General features: G+C 31.2%; 1 protein-coding gene across 1 annotated transcript in view; it reads right to left on the bottom strand.

The window, feature by feature from the left end:
- Nucleotides 1-14,358: 14,358 nt before the first annotated feature.
- LOC148279847 (ATP-binding cassette sub-family G member 4-like) overlaps nucleotides 14,359-27,106 on the bottom strand; it is a 99,478-nt gene continuing 86,730 nt past the window's right edge. The window contains exons 5-9 of the mRNA XM_088229296.1: nucleotides 23,152-23,390; nucleotides 19,209-19,340; nucleotides 18,124-18,534; nucleotides 16,555-16,811; nucleotides 14,359-15,266 (exon numbers count right to left, since the gene is read on the bottom strand). Coding sequence (XP_088085422.1) covers nucleotides 14,919-15,266; nucleotides 16,555-16,811; nucleotides 18,124-18,534; nucleotides 19,209-19,340; nucleotides 23,152-23,390 — 1,387 coding nt within the window. The 3' untranslated portion in view covers nucleotides 14,359-14,918. The remainder of the gene's footprint in view (nucleotides 15,267-16,554; nucleotides 16,812-18,123; nucleotides 18,535-19,208; nucleotides 19,341-23,151; nucleotides 23,391-27,106) is intronic.

The following is a 27,106-nucleotide window of genomic DNA, read 5'->3' as shown; positions in this document are numbered from 1 at the left end:
AGTTAGGGTCAAGTAACATTCTTCTTAAGACTGTTTTTGGTGCGTTATCTCAAATTGATATATTTGTTTCATATCACATCGCATCGTAACAACTACAAATGTATCCTGGAGTTGATAATTATGTCTACACAGTTTCATTTATTTACGGACATAGTGCAGTAACTAGGCAAGATTGACGTGAAATTTTATAATACCAAAACTCAAGACTCGGTAAAAAAATAAGATGGACTTCAAATTGATGATTCACAGTTTGTTTTTCCAGATACAGAACCAATTTACAAATTAAGCTATTAGAAACTATTCATTTTTTTGAAGTAGGTATAACTCAACTTCATTTATTTTAAAACATTTAAGTTTGTAAGTAAAAATTCTTGATGGAAGTTCATTTTAATTTATTATATAAATAAAAGACGAGTTTTACTTTAATCCACAAATTTGGAAAGACGAGTAATACTTTAATCCACAAATTTGGAAAGACGAGTGATACTTTAATCCACAAATTTGTAATATCCAGTGACCGGTTTCATCGCTTTCGCGACATCTTCGAGACTGGTATCTTTATTAAGGCGTTCAATTTATTTATACAGAACAGGGGTAAGGATAGATAATTCAAAGTTATATGAGAGTAAATTAAATAAAGTTACTTTTATCTTAAGGATCCTTATCAATTTTTTTTCGGGTTAACTAATGGGTTGATATAATGCTATTTTAATGAGTTTAAGTATTTTATTTTATTACTTAAACTCATTAAAATAGCATTATATCCAAATTTGTGGATTAAAGTATCACTCGTCTTTTATTTATATAATAAATTCATTTATTTTAACTAGAAAATGTTTTATATAATTTTACGATTTCATTTTTAAATAAATGTATTTTTTTACTTGTAAAATGTAAGAAAATGGTATTTTATTTTTAATATTTAAAGCATTAACTTTGTGGTCAAATATTTTACTAATTCGCAAATCACCTAATCAAATTTAATCGCGATTTAAATAAAGATATTTGTGTAAAAATCAAACATACAAATAATAAAGGATTGAAAGTAAATCATACGGAAATATTTCACATTCGGAAGTGTTTAAAAATAATGTCCCTTTAATCAATAATTAAACAACTTATCAATATAGCCCGTTATACAATGTTCCATTGTAATGGTCACTCTTTTAACTTATTATATTATTACCTATTAAACTTACGCCCCTCCCTTCATCCCCTCGCTCTTTTTAAGCTATTTTTCCCAAAGCATCAAACATTTTCATAACCTTATAAGTGCATGTAAGGGTTGCCTACTAAAAGCATGGCATGTTGGTTTTATATTTTTGTGCAACAACTATGGTGAAGTTGTATAGTGGGCTTTGCATGTTGGTTTAATTGGTGTTCTGACGAAGAGATGGCTGTCATTTAACGAATCAATTATGATTGATTTACTCCTGTACATATTTTTTTAATTAACGTTCTGTATTTTTTTCCTTCTGTAATACTGTAAATAGGTAAAACTGTCAGCGCATTTGCCTGTCATGCAAGAGATCTCGGATTCGATTCGCGACATTTAAAAAAAAAAATTGTACTTCAAATGTTTTTTCACTGTGTGTTCTTTAGATACAGAACCAATAAATATGATGGTTTGCCATGTATTTTTTTATTATATTTTTTGGATTTGTATCTCAATAAATGTTATATAAACATATTGTGAGTAAATTAGTAATTAGTTGACGAAAAGTATTTATTTACAAAGGTGATTTTACACAAGTATATTTCATGGTTATTTAGCGTTTATTTTGTAAAACTCCATATTTGTACTTTTAATAGAAAAATCTTTGGTCTCGAGGTGTAGTGGTCAGCGCGTTTGCCTACCATGTAAGAGGTTTCGGGTTCGATTCCCGACACAGTTGACATGAAATATTCATTTAAAAAATGAGTTTTTACACTTGAATATTTCATAGTCCCAGGACTGGAATCTGAAGCGTAAGACTGATCTTCTTACATTCGATTCGAGTCTACTGAACACTTTATTTAATTTTTACAATATAAAAACCAAAATTTCCGTGACAATTGTTTCGCCTTATTAGGGTATTTTCAAACGAATTTCTATTTCAAACGAAACATTCGTTTAAAAATACCTAAACAAGGCGAATGAGGAACTTCAGCCCTACGGGAAATTAGATTAAAAAAATGTTTTCTTACGCGGGGTAAAAATTAGAGCATTAAATTGTACGGCAAAGTTTTTTGAAAATGTACAGAAAAAATAATAAAAAATATTTTGATAAAAACGCACTACTTTAAATGACGTCACTGGTTCATGTGAATCAACCTATGATCTGAGAGCTATGGAAGATTTGGTCGCTTCTGGGCCTATAGGAAGAACTGAATGAGAATAAGCGGAAATGAACCTCTGACGTTACACGCGGAGTTATTTCAGAAATACAAAACTTTGAAAAATCGTAGCGCCGATAATACGATATATAAAAATTAAAAAAATATATTTTGGACTTGGTTTAATAGTCTATTAACAAATAAAAAAATTAAAACTGGCGTTTTGCATAGACTTCGTGGTCTGCTTCCTCACTCTGTTTTGTTTGCCGTCTATTACGCTATGATACATTCTCACCTATCCTATTTATGCTGTATTTGGGGTTTCGCTAACAAAAACCAGATTTCTGAGATTCAAGTTCTTCAAAACCGAGCTCTGAGAAGCATTCTTGGTTTGAAATGGGATTCCCATGTCAAGGATATTTATCGTAACACAAAAATACTTCCTTTCAAGGTAATGGCACTGTATGACATCACTAACACTATTTCAAACATCATAAACTTTTCTGCTCACACAAATTTAAAACTTACATTTAATCATGAAATTCACAACTATAATACACGACATGCAAAAAATCTTCACATTTCTAAATTTTGTTCCACGAAGTTCGGCAAAAGGTCTCTGGATTACATTGGTCGTATACAATTTAATAAACTGCCTGATGACCTTAAAAAGGAAATGTCGAGTGGTAAATCTCAAAGACCAGAAATGAAGACCTATTTCTTGAATCTTTTTGAAAGTGATAGTTTTTAGCTCAGTTTCTGTGAATAGTCTATATATTGTGTTTTAGGTTTAAATGTTTTTCTTTTCTTTTTTTAATATTAAGTTCACAGAATGTTTAAATGTTTTTATTTTCTTTTTTAATATTAATTTCACAGAATGTTTAAATGTTTTTCTTTTCTTTTTTAATATTAAGTTCACAGATTGTTTGAATGTTTTTATTTTCTTCTTTAATATTAAGTTCACAGATTGTTTAAATGTTTTCTTTCCTTTTTTAATATTAAGTTCATAGATTGTTAAAATTTGTTAAAATTTTTATTGTTTAAATGTATACTATGTATTGTTACAAGAAATGTACTATTTTTTTTATGTACCGTCCCAAATGAGTTTTCTCGTACAACTCCTGGGAATATAATATCATGATATTCATGTCTTATATGTTTTATAATAAATAAAAAAAAAAAAAAAAAAAAAAAACTACTGAACTTCCTCATTGTCACAGAAAGTATTTAGTAAACTCAAATCAGTGATTGATTTTTATATAAAAGTATATTTCATAGTCCCTGGACCAGTGCCTGCAGCGTAAGACCTTGATGTAACAAAAAATATTAAGATACGGTGCAGTTGGTGAACCGATGCATTTCCCTATGCACCATTAAGTGCGGAAAGGGAATAATAAATGAATTTATATTTTTGTTCATATACTCACTCAATGCAAAGTTATTTTCATATTCCCTTTGTAATAAATAAAATAAAAAAATGTAATGTACCACGGCATTTCAATCATGTTTAATTTTTTAATTATAAATGGCCTATTCTCCAATTTATAAATTTTTAATATTATCGGTATTTTTTCAAATTTATATTGTCATTGGAATGTTTTCCAATTTATATTTATGTTTCATTTCTCAATTACTAATGCTATATTTTATAATTTGTTTTATGCTTCAATTTTTATTATAATCGGTATGTTTTCTAATTTATGATAATTACGTCGCATTTTTATCTATTAATGGTTTATTTTCTAATTTATATTTATGCTTCAATTTTTATTATTATCAGTATGTTTGCAAATTTACATTAATGTTTCATTTTCTAATTAATAATGGTATATTTTCTAATTTATACATTTTTATTATTATGACCTGCGTGTTTTCTATTTTATATTTATTTTGTTTTGTTTGTGTTATTATTATTATTTGAATTTATTAAGCATCATTTAATGAAATAAAAAAAAACACATGTAAAAAAGAAGGTCCTAGCTAACTAGGAAATTCCTGAATTAAGGAATTCAGGAATTTCCTAGTTAGCTAGGGACCGACTAGTTGGGACCTGAAACAAAGAATCTCTCTACATTTTAACACTGTGAAATACTTAAATAAATTAAAATCATTTTTGGATTGTACATTATACATATTTGTTTATTTACTTATTTACTTGAACATTGCAGTATGTATTGCTTTACAGGATGTAAAAGTGTAGAACCTAACACGTGTAGAACCTAACACATGCGAACTGTAAATATACATGAGTAAGAAACATACATGAGTTGATAAATATCAAACGCCAGTATGTTCACCCAATTTTTTTAAATATTTGTTCTACAAAATGTAGAGAAAAAAATATGATCATTTCAGTTTTGTTCAAATAAAAACGTCCTCAATTCTATTGAATATATTTTATTAATATTATTTTATTATATTTTATTAAACATTGTCAAAAAACTAAGTTTTAATTCAGAAGCTCGTAGGTCCACATAGAGTCTTTGGTGGATCGTTGTGGACATACCTGCGTTTGAAATTTTTAAACTCATATTTTATAATTAATAAAGAAATATTTAAAACACACTATGAATACTAAAAAGGAGTAAATAAAATTAGTATTAATTTGTTTGAATTTGATCTTCATTAAACTATAAGTCACTTGTCATAATGCGCTTTCGATTTTGCAACTTTGTGTATACTATGTACTCTGTTTTCTCGTTTTTATTTATCATCATCATCATCATTTCCCTTCCGCAACTAATGTTTAATAGGGCACTGCATTGGTACACCAATCGCAGCGTATCTTGATAATTTTTTCGTTACATGAAGGTAAGATGATCAGTCTTACGCTTCAGGTACCAGTCCCGGGACTATGAAATGAGGGCATTGGAAGCAAAGATAGAAAATTCTCGTTTTGGTGTCTTCGAGAAAAATAACAAAAACTGCTACACTAATGCCAAAGAGTCTTAATGTCAGAAATGTTATTTTCATTGAACTTAAACTTTAAGATACTAATAAATTAGCTTAAATAGAAACACGAATTCTAAAAACTTTCTTAATATTTGTATGGCACGGCCATTTCGAAAATTTAAATCTCAAGCCTGTCATTGGTCGAATAAATTCGCTGATGGATATTGCTATGCTTGCAAACACTATTTTCAAAGCATCAGAAGTATGATTTTAAACTACATTTGTAACTCAACTCATGATTTTTATATAAAAAAAAGTTTATAAACTACAGAATGACATCATAACCAAGTAAAAAAATTTTTGGAGGTTGCTATCTTTGCTTCCAATTCCTTCAAATATTCTGGTGTGAAAAACACCTTTACGTAAATATTTCATATCAACCATGTCGGGAATCGAACCCGAGACCTCTCGCATGGTAGGCATCGCTGACCACGAGCCCGACCAATTTAAAAAATATATATTATATATTTTATTATATTCCTTTATTTTATACATACATATTTATATTTATGAAACAGAACGATACAAAAAACACTGACAGAACCTGTTTCTGCTAGGAAAAACGCTCAATATACATAGGGTTTGGGTTTGGCAAGCCCGAAAGATTAATACGCTTAAATTTAAAACCAGTTCCTATTTGGGCAAATGCCTGTTGCGTATGTGTATGTTTATCGAATATGTTTCGCAAAAATATAAATAAAATTAAAAGAAAGATAAAAACATCTACCTGCACAAAAAATAGAAAATGAAAAAGAGAATAAATGTCTACAATTTTCTGATTCCTTGCTTCCAATGTCTGTCAATCAATTGTTGTTTTTTTAAATAATGTTATATATGTTGTGTTGTGTTGTCTATTAGTTCTTATCGTGTTACTCAAAGTTGAGGTCATGAGTCGTGAGTTCTTCTCGGAAGTCTGATTACCTTTAGCCCTAACGCGGCGCAAATCGCGCGATTCGAAACCGCCGCGCGGTTCCGCCACGTTTTTTATTTACATTTAAAGGCCGTTTACACGTAAACGATACAATATTGTTTTGTGCCAGGTCTCGACCATTGTCCGAGTGAAAACAGTGATTTGTAGGACAAAACATTGTTCCGAGACATCGCCGCCGAGTTAGACGGGCAGGCTATCTCCACGGAACAATGATTACTCCAACCGCGGCTCGTGGCCATCGAGTCGCTCCTAAAAAAAATTCTTCCGAAAATTCCGGCAGAAAACATTTTTTAAATTATTTTGTTTTTACAATTCCGATAAATCTAGGTATAAAATTAATAATATTTTTCATGAATTCGCTCGTAATAAATGCCGGGAGGAATCATTTTCAGTGCTCGCGTATAGGGTTACTATTTCAAAATGAAGAGATGCCTGCACAGGGTGCCTAAAATGCCATATTTTTTTGAAAAATGTGTCTTAGTTAGAAAATCTGAGATGACTCAATTAAAAATGCCTGTCTCAAAACAATGCCGGGCGGCCGCAGGCTAGACCTTAAAATGCCTGTCAAATGGGGAAAACGCCTGTCATATGGTAACCCCCTTCTCGCGTGTGAACTGCGGCCGATTTTTCGTATTGTCCCAGCGTTCCGCCCTGCGCGGTCGAGGCTGTTCACGGAGCGGGGGCATGGCGATAATGTCATATCTATTGTATTCTCCACATGTAAACGGTCCAGTGATCACGCGGTTTCCGTCCTCCGCGGTTCAAATCGCGTGCTCGAAACCGCGCTGTTTACGCCGTATCTGAGTCTGGACAGAGGATTATAGTCTGTTTTAAATTGGATGCATTATAACGCATGTTTTTTTGTCGTGACAGTTTTTTTTACATTTATACTCAAATAACGAATAGTGGAACCCCTACAACAACGTTTGCAAATTATATAAATAAACAAAATATATCTAACAGCAACTAAAGAACTGTTTAAACAAACTAAACAATTAAATATAACTGAACTCTTTAAACTAGAATCCTTAAAATTTATTCATAAATAAGCCACTGGTGTAATTGTAGACGAAGAATTAAAACTTGAAAAAAACTGTAGTAAACATGAACACAATACGAGAATATCAGGAAAATATCTTATACAACCTTCTAAAATGAGATTTTCGATTTTCCGTTTAGCGTGTTTTCATACGTACGGGGTTCTCTTTTTAAATGTCAGCTCAACTCACCAACAACAACTCGTGACGTCACGGGCGGTGTAATTTCAAAATAACGAAACATTAAATATTTTAAAAAATAAAACCACTGAACTTTCTCATTGTTAAAGCACGAATTAAATAATAAATTCGGCAGAATAAATGCTCGGGAGCAAGAAGCACGCGTCGAGCAGGTCTCTATTGTCCTATGGTTCTGTTCGTGTTTACACGAAGAGAATGCGGGCGAGCGCGGTGGTGGGGGTAGTCATTGCCCTGCGGAGATAGCCTGCCTGCCTATGACAATGTCTCGTAACAATGTCCTCTTCTATAAATTGCTATTTACACGAGAACAACAGGTCGCATCTTGGGATAGAACAATATTGTATTGTCTACATGTAAACAATACCTCAGACACGCGTGTGGCCGGCATTGCTCTGAGATAGGCAATTCTGAATTTCAAACATTAATTCTGTCTATTGAGAAAGAAGATGTATCAGTTGTAGAAATAAACATTAATTAAAAGCAACTTTAAACGCCCTCAAATCAATGATATTTTTTTTATATTGCTGCCGGGTTACTCAACAATTAATTAATTAGAAATTCTTTGGAAGAATAGACCAAAGATTTATCCTTCCCATGGCTGTAGAATTTCTTTAAAAGCTGAATAACTGTTGATAGTCACACTGTAACATTGGGTGAAAAATCTATGAAATTTAAATTCATCCAGAATGCGTGTGGACAAATCTATGGCACACACAATGTGTACAGTTTGTAAAGTCTGTAAAGAAAGGTATAAAACGGTAAAAATCAGAACTAGGTACAACTTATTTTCTAGCAACACTTATTTGTCACTTTTTACAAGTATTTTTCTTCATGTACCTACCTACATTTAAACTTTAACTTATATAAATAGTTATGTATTTATTCAGATTAATTTATTAGAGAGAACCAGATTTCTGGAGGCATTAATCTTCCCATCGACATCTATAACGTAAGATTTTCCTAGTGCTGTGGGTGTTTTCTGTGAATTAAGAAATGCCGTTCTTGTGATCAACACTATTTTCAGAAGGTGATTATTAGTTTTTTTTTAATCGCAGCGGCCTGGCTGTTTTTAGCAGAACATAGAATCAACCTTACTCCTCCGGATACCAACCATATCTCATTTTTTAAAAATTGTGGACTGGCTGCTTTCTGCATGACCATGTTCAATTTACACGCACAAAAAGTTAAACAAATATTTTAAAAGTAGAAGGTCCTGAAATAGGTAAGTATATAAATAAAAAAAATGTTATTTACAAAGGTATTATAAAAATGTATTCATAATAATCTAAATGGTTATAAATAATTACATTTTGAGACTTGTGGAATATACAAATCACTTAAAGATATTTTCTTAGGATATAAAAAGATTTAGACCTATGGTAGATTACAGTTAAATGAATACAAAATGGTCCTCCATGGCAATACTTAAAACATACTCCACAATATAATAATGTAATATTAAAATAATTATCCATATAATATGCCTACATAAACATGAATCACATGCACAAATATAGTCATAATAATATTATTTAAAAAAATGGTTAATCTCCCAATTAAAATGTGGTAAATAATATAATACGCTGCACAAGAAATAGTTGAAAAAATAACAAAATCTTTCCACAATTTCTAAGCCGATACATTTTTTGGTAAAAGAAGCCCCTTGAAATATTTATAATTTATTTTATTTTTTTCCAAAACCCGCCAATAAAATAGTTATTTAAATGTTTTGACTTTTAATCATAATATTATTTATGTTATAATTTAAGAAACTACATGGGTTCTAAATAAATTCTTGAACAGCTAGGACCCGACGACATCTTTATACAAGCCTGTATCGATAGCAAATCTAGTGAAATAAGAAATGATGTCAGCCATTTGCTCAACCAATGAAAAAAAAATTGAGAAATTTAAAATATATTATAACTTTCAGATTCATTGGTAATAATTTTTTAAAACTATTAAAGTACATTTTGAGCCAACAAGATTTCTATGGCCCCTACTCCTCTGTCAAGACCCTTTTTTTATCTCTCAGATTGGTGTTACGTTAGATTCTAAAAAAAGCAGCACCGAAACAATTTTTTAAATATATTTTTTAATGTTACCAGCTAACATTTTTTCATACCACAACAGGTCAAGAGGCCATTGCAGAAGGCAATTACGACAGAGAACATCCAAGCCTGAGTAAAATCACATTTTAATTATTGTGATTGCACCGGGAACCGAACCCGGAACCCCTTGAGGCATGGGTAATGGTACAGTGGTGCAAAGACTCGCTAAATAAACAGATGCAGTGAAAATAATCATAGGCTAATCAGAGTATTTTCAACAAAAACTAGTGGTGCCTGAAATTATGCAAATGGGGGTTTTAGAAATATTTATTTCATATTTTGTTTTGAAATAAATATTATAGTAATATTAAATTAAATGTGAGAAATGTTTAGAAACCTGTTAATTTTTTTTTAATGTGAAGACAAAACATATTGTTTACTAGGCAGATTGTAAAGGTATAAATGTTAATTATTACATATTTTTGTGATTCTCTTATACTATTTATTGCTAAATTCCATTTTTGGATACTTACGAAAAATTAAAAAGGATACAACAAAAAGCACTGGTTAAAAATGTTTATAAAAAAAAATATTATTTAATTTATAAAATGCCAGCCAAGACGAGGCCATTTTGAGTATTCTGCGTAAATATCAGGTTGTGGAAAAAGTAATTTCGTATTTTGCACCCTTTTTTTTCAACTAAGTATATCTCGTTGGTCACATCGGATTATACGATACGGGGTTGTAAAGGTGTGAGTGCATACTACAAACGCTTTTTTGACAGTATTGCGCTTGGTCAGTTCAGTCGTGAACTATCATGCGTCGAGTATGGAGGTCTCAAAGGAAGAAATTCGCCATATTTAACATTTTTACCAAAAATTTTTTTTTTATGACCAAAAAATTTGCAATGTATACGGGGTCGATACTCTTTCGGTTTGTGCTGCACAACAGTGGTTCGAGCAATTTCGTTCTGGTGTAGTGGAGGGTGAATTTCGATGTTTGGGTGCCACACGAGCTGACGCAAAAAAACCTCATGGACCGAATTTCCATCTGCAAATCGCTGCTGAATCGCAACAAAATCGACCCATTTCCGAAACAAATGGTGACTGATGATGAAAAATGGGTCACTTATGACAATGTCAAGCGACAGAGATCGTGGTCGAAAGCCAACAAAGCGGCCTAGACCGTGGCCAAGCCAGCACTGACGGCCAGGAAGGTGTTGCTGTGTGTTTGGTGGGATTGGCAGGGAATACTCTACTATGAGCTGCTCCCCTATAGTCAAACACTCTCATCTGCCCTCTACTGGGAACAACTCGACCGTTTGAAGCTGGCGATCGAACAAAAGTGGCCAGCATTGGTGAATAGGAGAGGAATCATGTTTCATCAGGACAATGCCAGGCCGCACACATCTTTGATGACACGCCACAAGCTCCAGGAGCTCGGATGGGAAGTTCTTATGCATCCACCCTATAGTCCAGACCTGGCACCAAGTACTACCACCTGTTCCCGTCTATGGCCAATGCGCTTGAAGTTACAAATTTGGCCTCAATAGAGACCTGTGAAAATTGGTTGTCTAGGTTTTTTGCCAATAGGGACAAAGGCTTTAACGAGAGGGGCATTATGAAGTTGGATTCTCATTGGCAACAAGTTATCGAACAGAACGGCGCATATTTGACTTAAATCGGATGATTGTAACACTTTCTATAAGGCATAGAAATAAAGCGAAAAATACGAAATGACTTTTTCCCCAACCTAAAATTATACTTTATGTTTTACAATTGCCAGAAAAGAATAAAAGGTGATATAACTGCAATTACAGTGCACTATCCTGACATGCGATTTCTCCATAGAAACCAATTTTATCAGCATGTTTTGGGATATCAATGAAATCAAAATCCATACATAATATTTGTAATATAATCGTATCAGCATTTTCAATATTAACATACATTATGTAGTATTTTATCAATTAAAGATTATGTGATATGCAAACATCTTTTTTTAAGAAGTATTTGCGTTCTTACCGTTTGCCCAAATATTTCAATTTTGGGGGGCATTTTCAACGAGTCGGAAATAACTCACTATTAGAAAATAGGAATCAAGTTGTGGTAGAGTGAGGCTTGGACCTCTGTTCTGTGAGTCTGCAACATCAGTCATGGGACCACAACCTGGTTATATATACCTATACTTTTTTCAATAGGATTAAAGTTTCGGACTATATTTTGATAATGGTGATGTATTTAAAATTTCAGCATGGGAAATTAAAATATTTTGTGATGAGTATTAAAGTGACAATACTAAAAATTTATTTCAAAATTATTATTAATTATTATGAATAAAACAAAGGAACATCGTAGTAATAAATTTGATATCACTCCATTCACTGGTGACTATTCCGATATTATTTTGCAGAGCGAGACATTTATTTGATTTTTTACTACATTTCGATGCCATGTACAACAGTGAAACAACATTCCCAGAAATAAAACAATAAATGTCCAAAGCAAATAGAAAACCATATTAAAGTTTAATCATACATTTTTCATCAAGATTCATTAAAAAATATATAAATTCTTCAGTAAGTATCCAAAAATAAATTTTACAGCAGTCTTACATCTATTCTTAAGATTTAAAATATCAATCAGTTTGATACGTGTATCTTTATTTTAGATATCCTCAAATTTACACTTCACAGCCATTTATTGATTCAAAAGCCATAAAATATTGTATAATAAGAAAAAAAATGAAAAAATTAATACCTCACCCAAATATAGAGCTCCGTCAACCAATTTATATTCAACACCATTACCTTGCAAAATTTAGAAAAAGGAATTTCCCTTAAACCATTATCATCGTGATGAAAAGGGAATAATGCATTAGGAATTTTAAACACAAATACCAGGATAGTAAAAATTAAATCTAAGCATTGGCACTTAATAAATTCGTAGAATTAGAAAAAAATATTGTGAAAAAGTTACAAATTATGCATTAGAACTTCTGTATTTAGATAAGCTAGGACGGAATCATTATTCAAATGCTTAGATATATACTACAATTTTATTTTTGTATTGCTTGAATTACTTTTGAGCAAATACTTAGCTCCTTAGTTATAATGATTATAAAGTAGTTATAAGATGGCACATGTATCTTTTTCATATTTGTTCAATATTTTATTATTAACAACATAACCAGTTATATTTATACTAATATTATCTTCACTACTCAGACTCAATACTATAAAATGATTACAAATCTTTTTCATCATTAATCACCGGGTGACATTTATTTCCAGTAAGATTATTCATTACAGAAACGGCACTGTACAATATAGCCATTCCAATAATTGCTAAGATTCACTGTTTCGATCAACTAAAAAAGTGATTAGTAACTATTCTTTAAAAAAAATCTAAACCTTTTTCAAACAGTATGATTTCATAAATATGAACAATTGGGTTATTTCACTAATAGGTAGGTAAAGTTTACACTATAAGTGTAAAAATTAAAAATCAACATCATTTTTCATTTCAATCTACAATCGGTCTGAAATTGCACATCTACATAAAAATATTTTCAATGTATTATTGTTTTCAACATTGAAATTTTATTTAAATAATAAAACATTCTGTGGAATAACTACACCTTTAATTTGTTGGTAATTGAAAGAAGCTGAGATAACTACTTGTTGACAAAATAAATTATTTTACCTTAATTAAATAACAACTCCTATAAAAATATATTAAACTGATAATGGTGGTAATATAATTTATGTGACAATGCAAAATTGCATTCACTTTACATGTATACAAACTGTATTGAGGTTAAAGGATTCAAATTTTATAAAAACAATTTTCTAATAAAAGGTATTAGGAAAAAAAATTAAAGGGTTTAAAATATATCGTAGGTATAAAACCCTCCAAATAACAACATTTTAGAAAACAAATTAAAAATGCAGTTATACGTCATTATTTTTCGAGCTATATCAACTGATAAAATTTTATAAATACTCCGAGGTTTAGTTTCAAAGTTAGCATGAATAAAAACCAAATAAAAGTTTTATTTTTTAAATGTTTTCTGGTGAAAACCATTAATTCCATTTCTTATATATTTTTCACAAGATCTTATTCATTAAAACAATTTAAAAGAACTAAGATAGTTTCATGAGTATGGATCATGTCCAAAATATGTTGAAAAGACTTTTGTCGAGTCAAACATTAAAACTGATTTTTCTTAGTATGGTCAATAATGTATTTAGGGGGTTTTATCAGTAAATCAACGATATGCAATTTAGCAAATAAGATAAATAAAATTAAAATAAATTGATTTCTATTTTTCAAAAAATCTAGAGTGAGAAACAAAGAAAATAATTAATAAATATGAAGAAATAAATTCCAAACAGTCACATAGTATAACTTTTAACGATACAAAAAGCTTTAAATTTAAAGAAATTTTCAATATTTGTAAATGTAGTTCACGTTTTAAAAAAAAAAAAGATTTATTTAAAAAGAACATGTATTTACTTGTAACTATGAACTGTGTTAGAATGTTATAACTAATACAACACAAAAATATGTCTACGTGAGTTGCATGCAAAGATAAATGATATACTGATTTGTTCAGAATGAACAATTATATGTACACTTTCGTGTTACGAACTCTTTGTTAAGCGAAGAATATTCAAATGACTAATGTTTTACATCAATTTTACTCAGTACAAAATACTTATCACAATAAGAATTTATTTATATAAAATATACAAACACATAGTGTAATAATTGTTTGTCATTAAAATGTAAAATTATTAAAAAATATGAACTAAAATATTGCAATGCAAAAAATATTGAAGTTAGGGATTCTTAGAGCCATATTTACATTTTTTGGAATAACAAGATGAGTCGATTTCTTCAATTTTCATGCCGTTTAGATGCAAAATGAGTTTTTCTGTGTTATTCTGCCGTGTGTCGTTCGCACTCTCTTCCATCAACCATATTTGAATCAACCCTGGTACGACAGACACTGTAAAGGGATCGGAAAAGGTGCGGACGATACACGGCATAATAACCCAGAAAAACTCATGAGAAACAAGATGAGTATTGCATGATGAATCATTTTCAAATGGAACACTTATTATAAAATAAGTATAACGTGGTCATTTATGAGTATAGAAAAAAAAAGAAATACAGAGGTTTAAATAACTTATCACATGCGATTTTGAGATCAGAATGAATATGACATGATTAGTTATAAATAATATAATCATTTTCCGATATCGGAAATGCAAAATCACTAAATAAATAATATCCTTTTATGTCTTCGAATAATAAAACTCCTTTACTAAATTAACTATAACCAAACAGTTCAACAGTAAAACAAATATAATTTAACCACAAAAAGTAAACTAAACACAACGTATCACGGTCAATAAATTAAAAATTATCGTGATCTATGTTTTATTCTATAATTTAAAACAAAATATGTCATAAATCTAATTACAAAATACAGTGCACTGAGAGCTATAACCGAGAAAGTATAATTGGCATCTTCCATATCAACTTCATGGAGAAATTTCTGTGGATATCGGTAGTGACAATACTGCGCATTGCATAATAACTTTTCACGATTATAGCCGAAAATGCTAAGCATTGTGCCTTCCAGTCCATACTTTAGGTAAGATATGTGAAACAGCCACTGCAGAGAAGGGTGAGCGTCGTGTAGATGTACGAAGAATCCCGAGAATATTGTGAATGGCAACATAAACAGTGGACCAAATATGACACCAGTCTGGAAATTACAAATAAGAGATTAGTATATTACGTAGGGTGTTTTTGAAAATATATTAAACATTGAAAGTGGATGTTTACGATTTTAATGATACAACTGTCGATGCATAGAAAAAAAGTTTTGTTTCATAATATTGGGGTTTAAAATGAGCACATACAAAACGGTACGCAGTTGGCGTCACGTCACTTGGATGTCACATGTCACGCCTGCTGAATACGCTTCTAGCAAACATTGCGTGCAAGTATTGTGCGGAAATTGTACTACATTCCGTTTGTTCCATAAACAAATGAAACACGTTAATTACCCTATAAAAAAACCACTGCTCGCCACTGCTAGTTATATAATAATAATAAATACATGAAACCATTTGAGATATTGTTTAATAAAGGCACTAATTTTTTGATTGATAATCGACCTTGGAAAAAAACGTTGCTTAAAACTAAAAAAAAGGATAAAAATAACATAGAAGAAAAAATACTATGAAAAACATAACATATTTTTTTGATGATTTTTATTTATTTATATTTATTTATTCATATTTTTTCCATTATAAACTATGATTCATAATTTAAAAAAATATTTTTGTTTTGGGATATGCGTATTGGCTGTGTTAAAGGCGTATTTCATTTTATAAAAATGTTTATTGTTTTACTGTCGTCATGTACAGTAGGGTAAGCAGATATTTTTTTTTCAGAATTTCGAAATAAAAGGGGTCTAAAATGTTGCCTTTTGAATTACTCGGAATGCAAAAAATATTTTTTTTAATTTTCGATACAACTTTTGGCCCTCAACCAGAGCTTGAAGTTTTCGAAAAAGTAATTTTTTTTCTCTAAACCGGCTGTCATTTCGTATTTAAGTAAGAAAATCAGTCCAATAAAATTTTATAATATGCATCGAACCCTCAGAGTAATAATGCGCATTAATTTCTAGGCCTCTTGATAATAGTTGGTTTAAAACTAATCTCACTGTTCTGGAGACAATTTATTGCAAACATTTTTTTTTTGAGAATAAGCGACAGATGGAATATAAAATAATTTATAAAATCAACTTTAGTATCATATTTTTTTTAGGAATGTTTGTTAAAAGAGTACTTTTTTATTTTTAAATATTTTATTAGATTCATGTATCAGGTGTAAAAATTAATTATAAATCCTAATCTCAATAAGTTAAGATAATTTAATTTGGCAAGGTCACATACAAAAAAAGGTGATAAAAATTGCTGAGCATAAATCACGATTAATTTAGTACATGTTTCAGATGCTCAATATGTATTTGAAATATAAAATACCTGAATGTTGAATATGGCTCCATTCAAGACTCCGATACTTTGCCCAACGAAGGAGACCAGGATAAACATGAAGGCGTAATAAGAAAATCTGAAAAGTTCAAATGGTTGGCCTGTCATGAGGTACGTAATGACTGCAAACATGAGGGTGCACAGTAACTGTATCGGGGCATCGGTGAGAGTACTGGAGATGTAGTAAGCCTTCAGAGAATACCATCTGTTGAAATGTTCTCGTGTGATTATTGGTAACTCCAAAGGAACTAAAAAAAAAAGTATTTGATAAAACAAAATCAAAATACAATAAATATTTTTAATGTTTAAAATTGTCGTAAAAGGGGGTTTTTCAAAAATAGATAGGCCCACAAAGAAATAAATCTATACCTACTAAATAACAGATCATATTATAAACAAATAATATTTTCATTACATTTTGACACAAATTCACCGAAGGAATGTTATTTTATCCTTTGCACTCAAAAACAATACTAACACATGAGTAATATGGCAAAATGCCACTACTTTGGTTACTTCAATGCCATTAATACTTTTATTTGTTTTATTATATTCTTTTAACAAATATTAATTCTTCATTATTATTGAAAACTTTGATCGCGCCACTATAAAGACATTGGAGTACAAAGGCTTAAAATAAAGGAATGAATTATTTTTGAATTGGTGTTAATTTTGTAGAACTCCATATTATAATTATAATTTTAAGATCAAACACCAATTTGAGTGTAAATAAAATCTTTTTTTCTTCTTCACATAGGATTCATAGAATCACTTATAAGCATCAATTTTATTTTTAAACACAAAAACAAAAAAATCAGACGATTATTTCGCCTTGTTAGGGCATTTTCAAACGAATGTGAATATCGAATGAAGTGAAGATCCTTATATATTTATGTAATTCTAGGTATTTGAAAATTGTCTGGATTTTTCTTTTTGTGTTTGAAATAAAATAAACAATTTTAAGTAGGCTCAAATCGGTGTTTGATTTTAATATTAAAATTATAAAGGAAATAATGCAAATTACATACAATAGATTGATCATTCAGACCGTATTCAGTGTGGCAGCAAGGTCGATTATGGGAGCAAAAAAATATTATCACATCTCTCAACATCTTCGAGATTTGAACTGGTTAAAAAGTCCAGAGAGAATAAAATATAAGCTTTGCGGGACAGTATTCAAATCCCTATGAAATAGCATAAAGATTCCTAATTGACCTCTGTATGAGGGAAAATACATGTCGAAGAAAATCTATTCTTAGGTCAGCGTTTGATCCAGGCAGAGGAAAACTTGTCAAATTCCGGCATTGCCCAAACACTAGGTTCGGAGATTGGCCCCTCTGCCTGGAACCTGTTGCCTTAACACTTGCGAATCATCGACAGTTCCAGTCAGTTCAAATCTCAACTGAAATCACACTTTTTTAGTTTATCATACCTTCAATGAAAAAATCAGATAGTATAATATGTAGTGTTAGCTTAGTTCGAATGTATGTTTTTCTCTAGGTTAGTGGGACAGGTTATGGTAAAATATACAGGTTAAGTTATCATGAATTTTGGACTTACATGTAAGCATCATCGAGTTGAAAGCGGTGAACATCAAAAACATGATCGAGAAAAAGAGAAAATTAAAATTATCTAATGTGTATTGAGCATCTTTTCCTATTTGAAAGTATAATATCCCTGTTGTGACTGCAATGGAAAAGTGAATGAGCAATCTCATATTTGTCAACACTCTGTCCCGTGAAAACATTTTCACATTTCTCGATATGAGAACCACAAGTTGGGTTAAGAAGGATGTTGGGTAATTGTTTCCATCCTTGCAATATGCTGTTGGATTTATCACTAAACTACGTGTTGAGGGTTTCTTTGGTAAAGGTGATTGGTGATTCCCGTGTGCCATTGGTGTGATACACGGAATAATAGATAAGAATGGAGCTCGTATAGGAGTCATTAATCCATTAGACATTAAGTTCTCTGGAACAAATGAAGAAACATTTATTTTATTTATTTTATTAACATAAACGGCAAATCTGCCTTTTACAAATATTTATAATATTAACATATTTGGCTTAATTTCATCGATCAATTGTTTTTTATAAAAGAGTTCAAGTAGTTAATACAGGGTGTTCTTTAAACCCTGTCACATCCGAAACCACAATGTGATCAGAATGGGCAAAAAGACATATTAGCATATTTAAAAAAATATTTAGAACAAAGAATTTTATTTAAAATCAAATATTTAAAAATACAAATGGTTGCTTACTTCTGCAGGGGAGAAGTAAGGGAAGTGCGGCACAGTATCAGACTTCCCCCTCCTCGTTTCACCCCTGCAGAAGTAAGCACCCATTTGCTTTTTTTTATATTTTATTTTTTTAAATTTTATTCGTTCTAAAAAAATATTTTAATGTGCCAATGTGTCTTCTTGCTCATACTGATCATCGTGGTTTCGGATGTGACAGGGTTTAAAGAACACCCTGTATACTGAACAATTTGAGTAATATAACTTGGTTGAAATGCCCACAAAATATTAAAGATAATAAAAATATTTTGCAAACATTATTTAATTTTCAATATAAACCATATGCGCTTTAATTGGTTTTTAAAATGTTGTTTGTTAAATAAGTACTTACATTAAATACTTTACATACCTATTCGCATAATTGAATTAATTTGTGCAGTTTCCATAGATTTCTTTCTCCAGTCATTGTTTTTTCCATTATCACATTTTCCTACAAGGTGGTTAATATGAGGTCCATACTCTCCAGTAGATAATTCTAGAACTAAACAAACATACAAATATTATTATTTACATTAAATTATCATGTTTTCAAATTTTCAGTAACATTTTTGATAATATCTTGCCCAAAAAGCGTCCGTATCTATCAGAAAAATAATTGAAATTTCAGTTGATTATTTTATTGATTTAGATAGTAAAGGTTGGTGTAAAAATTATTTGAGGTTATATTATAAGGAGCGTGATTTTATATTAGTGAATTTCAATTATGTTTTGTCGTAGTGCATTTAAAAAATTTCATATTTGTTCATATCGGCAGTTTAGCAGCTATCTGCTTTCTATTCGCATTAACTTGTCATTCGCAAGTTATACTACCTTATATTTACAATTTGCATTACGTAATGGGTTGAACATAAACAAACCCTGAAGTAATGCTGACTACAATTGTCTGTTGACTACAAATAAAACATCTATGTACTTTATATAAAACACCCATATTCCTTATCAGATAGTAAAATAAAACAGATAATTAGAGATACCCCTTAAGGTAATAACACGCCTAGGGCTAATAGAGTCGCTTATACTGAGAAATACCTACCTATGATTATTAACAACGAAGTTAGCTACAGATTACAGCGATACAACGGGCCGTAGATACTCGGATCGAGAATTGCAAGCGCAAACTGAAACAGTCCATGACACTGAGAAATATGCGCATAATTCAGTAGGAAGCTAGCTTTTTCATTCTTAGTATTATTTTGCAAAATGCAAGCTGTAACAACATTATTAATATGTGGTAAAATATTTCAGGCAGGAATCAAATAAAAAATACTAGTAAATGTATAATAGTTTTTATCTTTACCTACATGTTTGGGTAATCAGTGTGGACATTGCACATTTTTTTTGCCAATAAATTGTTAGTACATGTATTAAACAGTTAGCGACAATATTCGATATCACCTGAAAACTATCAGAGATATTTAAAAAATGACAAGTAGGTGTCACATAATATCATCCGTGTATTTTGGTACCTGATATGAAACAATGTGCCAATCAAAAGATAATGGGTATAATTTTATTGATACCACTGCTTTATATTTGTAAGTAGTAAAATATCTAAAAATACATAACCAAATATTCTGAAATTAATGCAAATCAATTCTAATCTATAGGACTAGAGTTCGCTCCGAGTAGAGAGCTCTCCGAGTTTAAACACAAATTAGTACATGTTTACAATACCAGGTTTACTAGTATGGAAGGGCTAGCTATTCCTAAATATTGCAATCAATATGGCAAAAGGACACTGCAATACATAAAAGAATGCCTAAGATATGTACTGTAACGTGTTACCAAACTACTACTACTACCATCACGCCATTTCATCACTTAGGCAGAGAGAATGGACCGCCACACACGTCTATCCTGGCATACATTCCTAGCTTCTTCCACATTCATACATCTTGTCATACATGCCCTTCGGTTCTGTCTGCTTTTGACATGACCTGACTTAAGATTTTGGATTATCTGATCATACCACGTCTTTCTTGGTCGTCCTCGTCTCACATTACCGTTCATTTTCGCCATATATACTTGTTTTACCATTCTTTCGTCGTCCATTCGTTCAACGTGACCAAACCATCTCAGAGACCAAACAATATTAAGAATGGTACGTTGAATAAAGGAGTGAGACGTAGAGAAATTGTGGTTGATGGAAAAAACTTTAAGTCAAAAATTAACTAAAATTTTAATGTAGGTTAAGATATGATATTAAAAATAAAAATAAGAACCTGCTGATGAATTGCATTTTCCCAATTCAGCAGGACTTTTAATTGTAAGATGATTTTTGTAAATATTAAAAAAAAAAAAAAAATGTATTTTTATAAAATCTTTATACTCACTCCAAACATATTTGATTTCAAAACTGCTGTGAAAATTTAAAGGAATAGTTTTTTTTTTTTTTTTTCATTAATAATTTTCATAAAAGGTGCATTTTTTTATTTAATTCTATACAGATCTACTTTTATACATCTAGTATATTACAGGAGATGAGGAAGTAAAGTGTCTTTTTTTATTTGTAAATAGAATATTAAACTAAGCCAAAAAAAAATATTTTTTTTTTTTATATATCGTATTATCAGCGCTATGATTTTTGAAAGTTTTGTATTTCTGAAATAACTCCGCGTATGACGTCAGAGGTTGTTCTCTGCAGTTCTTCCGATTGGTTCGTTTACGGTGACCAAACCGGATATCCTTCAAAGCTCTCATATCATTGGATCTCTTCTCCATCCACCAAGAAGTTCAAAACGACCTATTTAGCCAGAAAGGCAATAGCATCAGTTTTCTGGGACGGGGGTTTTTTTGTTTGATATTATGCCTTAAGGGATTACCATTAATGCAGACGCATACTGCAATGCCCTAAAAAAATCAAAAGAGCTGTACAGAACCACAGAAGGAAAATGCTGACCCGGGGAGTAATCCTCCTGCGTGACAACGCCAGGTCCTACACCGCTCGAGCTACACAGGAGCCGTTGACATCGTTTGGATGGGATATTGGCACCCACCCCCTCTAACCATCCGACTTGGCGCCTTCGGACTATCGCCTTTTCAATAAACTTAAAGAGTTTTTAGGTGGGAAACGTTTTCCCAACGATCACAGGTCAAAGAAGCAGTAGGGAAGGACCTGAAACAGCTGGCGGCGGATTTATATGACACTGGTATACAAAAACTGGTGCCCCAACTACAGAAATGTTTCTATCTCGACGGCGATTACGTTGAAAAATAGTTTAATATATTTGTGAATTATCCTGCGAATTTCAATTGAATACAAGCATTTTTTAAACCTACATACTAGTTTTAACCTTATTTTGTGGATGACGCTCGTAGTTTCATATATGTAGTTGAAAAATATCATTGATAGTATACAGGCTTTCTTCCCAATTTTTTTTCCTTTATTCAGGAAACATGTTTGCATGTGCAGATGTTTCTAATTTTCATAAAATAGTTTTAAAAAAAGCATTATCTAATAGATTAATTAATGATAAATTTATATATTTATGAATTTCAATGAAGAATATTTTGGTAAACAATTGTGAATTTAATGAAATGTGCAAAAGTATTCCACTAATTAAAAAAAGGTTTAAAAGTCGATTCATTTCATAATAATATAAACATGCCATAAATTTAAATATTAAGTAATAGTCGATACTGTTTTTATAAGCAACAAAAAATGTGTTAATTTAATTTTACCAAATAACAACTATTCTGTCATATCAAATATACCACACTATTATAATTTCATAGGTAGTACCGTCATATCAAAGATATGTAGATGTGATCATATCATCACGGGATACCGCAGTGACGGAACATTATTTTAATGCAGAAAAATAAACACAAAAATTGTAAAAGAATAAATAAATATTATGTAGCAATTGATTCCGGAAAGATTATCAAACGTAAGATTATTAAGTTAAAAAAACTTGTCCAGAATTCTGGTTTTATCTCAAACAGAACCATATTCTTCATCCGCCTGGACATCAACAAAAAAATAAAAAAAATAAAAAATAAATAAAATAAAATAAAAAATAAAAATAAAAAAATAAAAAAAATAAAAATAAAAATATATATGTAAAAAATTTTTTTTTTTTTAAAAATCATAAAATTTTACAGCATATAAACATAGTTCATTATTAGTCAAAAACTAAAAAGTAATTTTTAATTTTCAGCCAAGTTTTAGCATACATAAATAAAATAAAGAATTAGAATTTGGTATGAAAATACTTTTAAAAAAATGAATATACATGTGTAAAAATTAAACAAAATATGGAAAAATCAATACTACACAATAATCTACTTACAATAATCTGCGGGGTTGTGATAAGGCGGACAGCAGAAACCGAGTTCCCTGAGATAGGGGATAAGGTTGGCTACGCTGCCCTGGTACACACACTTCCCTTCAGCCAAGGCATACATGTGGTCGAACATCTCCAGCAGAAGTGCAGAGGGCTGGTGGATAGTACAGATCACAGTTCTACCCTCCGAAGCCAGCTTGCGTAGTAACGCAATACAGTGCTTCGAAGTAGAGCTATCTAAACCACTAAAATGGAAATATCAAACATTTATTTTTTAGATCAACAGATTTACTATTCCTAGTTTTCAACAGAGATGAAGGAATATTAGGGAATATGGATGTCTAAGCATTTTTTTTATCTATCTTGATAAACTACTAACATTATTTTTTTAAAAAGGAATAACCCTGCTAAGCCTCTCTCTTAGAGGCTTGTCAGCAGATGGGAAAGAGGGGATATGGAAGGAGGTAATGAAAAATTCACCACAACATCCAGATCAATTGAGAAAAAAATCTTTCATGGATTTTTTTCTTGCAACTGGCGGGAATCGAACCCGCGACACCAGTTTCACTGTCGGCCGTCTAACCAACTGCGCCACGACGCCTCTTATTAAAACTAGAGATGCCACGAATATTCGGCTACTTTTTGGTATTTGACCTATTCGGCTCTTTTATTAAATATTTGCCATTCGGCCAAATGCTGCATACTAATTGACCGAATACCAAATTATGAAAAAAAACATACATATTACGCAAAAATGTATCTATTTTAATAACAAATTATTAGTTTAATACTTAAAATCTGTCAGCGGTAAGTAGTGATAATGAAAACTTTTTTTCAGCATTTGTTGGTGACAAACGATTGCGCTTTTTCTCATAAATAATACCTCGCGAGATCTTGCTGCTACACATCAAACACACAGCCAGTTTATTATCTTCACAACATATCTCATAATATTCCCAAATACGCATTTTTTTCTTAAATAGTGCTATGGTGTACAAAGAACAGTAACACAATGTGATGTCAAATAACGCGTGTCACGACATAATCTACTCGCAAATAACAAATATGCCCGCCCCGTCACCCCCGCACGCACCACAATGAGACAGGTCGTAAACTGTCACGCGCGAAATGCGCACATCTTTTGCCGAACGTTCATAAAGAAAATCATTTATTTGCCTTTCTGTAAAAGATTTATTGTTTTTTGCTATGAGAAATATAAAATATTTAATTTTACACTTGACGGAACTATTCTTTGTGTTTTAATCCTTTAAAGCTGGCAAACCACAAAATAAACATAAATATAATCTTGTTATTCCTTCAGTGCACCATTCATTTTTACAGTTTTTTGCACCATCGAAGAGGACCTTTTAAATATCAGTTTTTTGCTTTCCAAATTTGTTTTAAGGAAATGGTCAAGGCGTCTGAACTATAATTGTATAATATAATAAACATCAATAGAATCAATATATTTTATAATGAGAATTGAGATCTAATATCTAACTGTTAATATAATATATTCTTAGAGAGCTTCTTTTAAATTAAATGGGTAAGATTTTATTATTATTTTATTTGTTTCAACATTTTACATGAAATACAGATATTCTGGAAGCACTCCAAATTACTTCCAAAAAAATAATCATTTTCAACTTAAGATTTGCACAAGAAAGTTAATGATGCTAAAATAATATTACAAATTAAAAAGATACTGTGGTAAAAAAATAGGGTGAAATTTTACATTTAAAACGCGGGCTGTTCGATTCTGGGAAATCATTTTTTTTGAGGTTGATTAAAAGTTAATTTAATGATTTTTAAAATGTCTTTAAAAAATCTAATAAATTTTAAAAAGTCTATAAAGTCTAACGATACCTAAAACACAATTAGCCCCGCCCCCACCCCACCATAAACACAATAACCCGCTCCTCTCTCCTTATCGACACCCACTAATCTGTTCACTGTTTCTTTTACATATGTATGTTTAGTTATTATATAACCCTGAAGAGGGCAACGTGTACGAGGGCGGATTGATAATGAAGCTACCTAGCGCTAGATGGCAGCACAAACACAAAAAAGATTTATTTTTTCCAAATTGCGATCTGTCAAAGGGCAACTGTTAAAATGTCGCCCAAATTCATCGATTAGTTTATTTGTTGTAGTCGTTTGAAGTAAACAAATTTTGTGTTTCTTGAAAAATGGAAAAAAGCGAATTTCGTGCGGTGATTAAACACTATTATTTGAAAGGGAAAACGGCGAAAGAGACAAAAGAAAAGATCGATAAACATTACCGTGAGTCTGCTCCGTCAGATTACATGGTAAAATATTGGATTGCTGAATTTAAACGCGGCCGAACAAGCACTGCAACAATGCCATCAACAGGAAGGCTAAAAGAGGTGGTCACTGAAGAAAATATCAAGAAAATCCTCGATATAGTAATGAATTATTGCCGAGTGAAGTTGCGTGAGATTTTTGAAATGGTAATCATCTCATATGTGTGTTTAACATTTTGCATGAACATTTGCATATGAAAAAGCTATATAAAGTTAGCCACTGTTTTCCCGAAATCGTATTATTCAAATGGTATAAAAAAGTTGGAATATCGTCTTACTAAGTGTGTCGAAGTAAAAGGAGACTATGTTGAGAAATAAATGGTTTTTTCCTGCTTAGATGGCTTCATTTTCAATCCGCCCTCGTAGTTGCCGAAACTAGTCAGTTGCGTCAATAAAAAGTGGTTCATAAAACAAAGTTATTTTATTTATATCTCAAAAAAGCATTACATTTCGTTCGCGGAATGTAATTTCTGATGCAGAAACGTTGAGAATGTTGCAGAAGGCCTTCGGTGACCAGGTTATGTCACAAAAAAATGTTTACAAGTGGTATAAATACTCGTAATTCAAAGACGGCAGAGAAAGCATCGAAGACAAAAACCACCCTGGACGAACACCAACATCAACTAATGAATAACACGTTAAGCAAATCAAAGATTTAGTGCTCAAAATAATCGATTGACATTTGGAGACCTCGCTGATACTGTTAATTTTGTAAATAATAACATTTGGATCAGTCCAGACCATTTTGAAAGATGTTTTGTGCCTGAAAAGAGTAAAATCTCGTTTGATGCCAAAGACTCGATTTTTTGGAAAAACAGTGTCGCGTTGAAGTCTGTGAAACAATGCTTTCGCACTTTCAAGAAGGGATGAAATTCATGATAACTGGAGATGTTATTTGAGCGTTACGTGAAGCTATTCGCAAAGAGAGACCAGAATTATGGGACAGACAATTCTAGGTTTTTGCACCACGATAATGCACCTGCACACTGCATTGGTGCCTTCAACTCATATCGTTCCACAACCATCGTATTCGCCCGATTTTGCACCTTGTGACTTCTGGCTATTCCCTAAGCTTAAGATACCGCACCGGGGACACCGCTTTGACACGATTAAAGAAATAAAAACTGAATCGCTGCGTGCTTTAAAGGCCATTCTGAAAATCTACTTTAACAATTGTTTTGAGGATTGGAAAAACGGGAGGGGAGTTCTTCAAAGGCGATGAAATAGATTTAGAAGAATAAATAAAGATTTCTAAAGTTATAAACAATTTCACATTATTTTTTTACCACAGTGTTTTTAACATAACTAGAGTGAGCCATAAACTAACTACTGTATTGCAGCATTTAACCTTTAAGAATTGCGGTCCCGCGGCTAGTGTTGCGAACTCACGTATCAGAGGGCCGAACCCCACTCTACCCCAACTTGATTCACATTTTCTAGTAGTAAGTTATTTACAATTAGTTGAAAATGGTCCCAAAATTAAAAAAATTGGTTGTATCATAAGAACTCAAACATTTCTTTTTAAAAAACCCTTGTTATCACATTACTATAGTTGTATTATATATTATAATGTGCAACTGTGTGACCAATATTCAAAAGTAGATATATTTTGAATATTATGTATTACATTTACATTT

The sequence above is a fragment of the Micrasema longulum genome, unplaced genomic scaffold, assembly GCF_059751315.1.
Source record: "Micrasema longulum isolate JH-2025_06_02 unplaced genomic scaffold, ASM5975131v1 h1tg000662l, whole genome shotgun sequence".
Classification (NCBI taxonomy): Eukaryota; Metazoa; Arthropoda; class Insecta; order Trichoptera; family Brachycentridae; genus Micrasema; species Micrasema longulum.
The sequence above is the reverse complement of the archived record's forward strand: the minus strand, read 5'-3'. Positions and strand labels throughout refer to the sequence as shown.